This window comes from Bos taurus, chromosome 15 (assembly GCF_002263795.3).
Source record: "Bos taurus isolate L1 Dominette 01449 registration number 42190680 breed Hereford chromosome 15, ARS-UCD2.0, whole genome shotgun sequence".
Classification (NCBI taxonomy): Eukaryota; Metazoa; Chordata; class Mammalia; order Artiodactyla; family Bovidae; genus Bos; species Bos taurus.
Window position 1 is genome coordinate 48,132,541 of NC_037342.1, and position 2,019 is coordinate 48,134,559.

General features: G+C 43.3%; 1 protein-coding gene across 1 annotated transcript; it reads left to right on the forward strand.

Annotated features, from left to right (window-relative positions):
- The first annotated feature begins 238 nt into the window (after nt 1-238).
- On the forward strand, nt 239-1,756 carry LOC617817 (olfactory receptor 51I2). The gene is given in 2 exon segments (XM_059875046.1): nt 239-1,700; nt 1,703-1,756. Coding segments are annotated over 2 exon segments (888 nt in total). The 5' UTR covers nt 239-866.
- The last annotated feature ends 263 nt before the right edge of the window (nt 1,757-2,019 follow it).

Sequence of the window (2,019 nt, forward strand, 5' to 3'; positions counted from 1 at the left end):
GTTGGTTTTGGATGGGAAATAATCTAAACCTCTGATTCTCAAACTTTACTTTGCATTGGAATTTCCTGGGTAGTTTTTTTTTTTTTTTTTTTTTTAATGTATTGATTCTTGAATCCAACTGCTAGAGATTTGGATTGAATTGGTATTATTGGGGTCCAGACAAAGGAGTTTTTTTAAAAGCTCCTTGGGTGAATCTAGCATACGCACAGTTTGAGAATCCTTAATCTAAACAGAGGAAAACACATAAATGTGCAAGATAGAAAAATCCAGAGCAATCAGGAATGGATGAGCATGAGGCTCTGGATCCTTGGTGAATAAGAGAGGAGCTCAAGCGACAAAGATAGGATGGAGAGCTGGAGTGAGATCCTGCAGTGTAGGCAGGAGAAAAGACACAGCTCAGAGTACAGATGAAAATGTTAGCCCTGCATACACGGAGATTCATGAGTAAGTGGAGAGCACTAAGATAAGGCGCTGGGGAGGGTATACTGTACTTCACTTCTTGAAGAAGGTAGTGGCTAGAACTTGGAGAGAAAGGGCTAAATCATTTTCTACTACTGGAGAAAGATTTTAATATTTCTGCAAAGAATACAGAAACAGGAAGAATATGATACAGTGTTCAAAATAGACTCAAAGGATTTTTGTGGGGAAGGAATTGGAGCCCATGACCCAACTATAGAAATGATCAGATGGCAGAAGGCCTGAGATGTGAGCAATGATACCTAGCTTGCTTCCTTCTAATTTTTCATGATCTTTGGTGTTCAATCTAAGTAGCCTTGTCCCTTCCATTCTGGACAGTGACCATTCTTTCCATTGTCTGACCTCACTTTACTCTGATTGTGTTTCTCCAAAAGATACTCAGGGACTCCATGGGAAGTTTTGAAACTAACATCTCGAGCGTGACCAGCTTCACCTTAACAGGCTTCCCAGAGATGGAGGGACTGGAGCATTGGTTAGCAGCCCTCCTCTTGCTGCTGTATGCTGTCTCCATTCTGGGAAACAGCCTCATTCTCTTCATCATAAAGGAGGAGCAGAGCTTGCACCAGCCAATGTACTACTTCCTATCTCTGCTGTCTGTCAATGACCTGGGTGTGTCTTTTTCTACCTTGCCCACTATACTGGCTACCTTGTGCTTTCACGCACCAGAGACTGCCTTTGATGCCTGCCTGATTCAGATGTTCTTCATTCACTTTTTCTCCTGGACAGAGTCTGGAATCTTGCTGGCCATGAGTTTTGACCGCTATGTGGCCATCTGTAACCCCTTGCATTATTCTACAGTGCTCACTGATACCCGTGTGGCTCACACCGGCATATCCATCATCATCCGCAGCTTCTGCATGGTCTTCCCACTGCCTTTCCTTCTGAAGAGATTGCCTTTCTGTAAAGACAACATACTGACCCACTCCTACTGCTTGCACCCAGACCTGATCCGCCTGCCCTGTGGAGATACCACCATCAACAGCATGTATGGCTTGTTCATTGTCGTCTCTGCCTTTGGTGTAGACTCAGTGCTCATCCTCCTTTCCTATGTGCTCATATTACACTCTGTGCTGGCCATCGCCTCCCAGGAAGAGAGACTTAAGACACTCAACACATGTGTGTCACACATGTGTGCTGTGCTCATTTTCTACGTGCCCATGGTTAGTGTGTCCATGGCGCATCGATTTGGGAAGCATGCCCCTGAGTATGTGCACAAGTTCATGTCCCTAGTATATCTCTTTGTGCCTCCAATGCTCAATCCAATTATCTATTCCATTAAGACTAAGGAGATTCGTAAGAGGCTACATAAGATACTGAAATCTAAGCACTGATCAGAGATAGACCTTCTAAAAACCCAGATACCCTAAGAGTTTGTTGTTATTGCTGATGCTTGGGTTTTCAGGCTAGTCAGTTGAACTGTGTCATTTCTTTCTATACATGGGCCTCTGGTTGGGTACATGTTACTAGCTATAGAGTATAGCCTGGCTATAATTCATAACTTAAAATATCAAGATACTTTGTAATTAACCAAATTACAGGTTG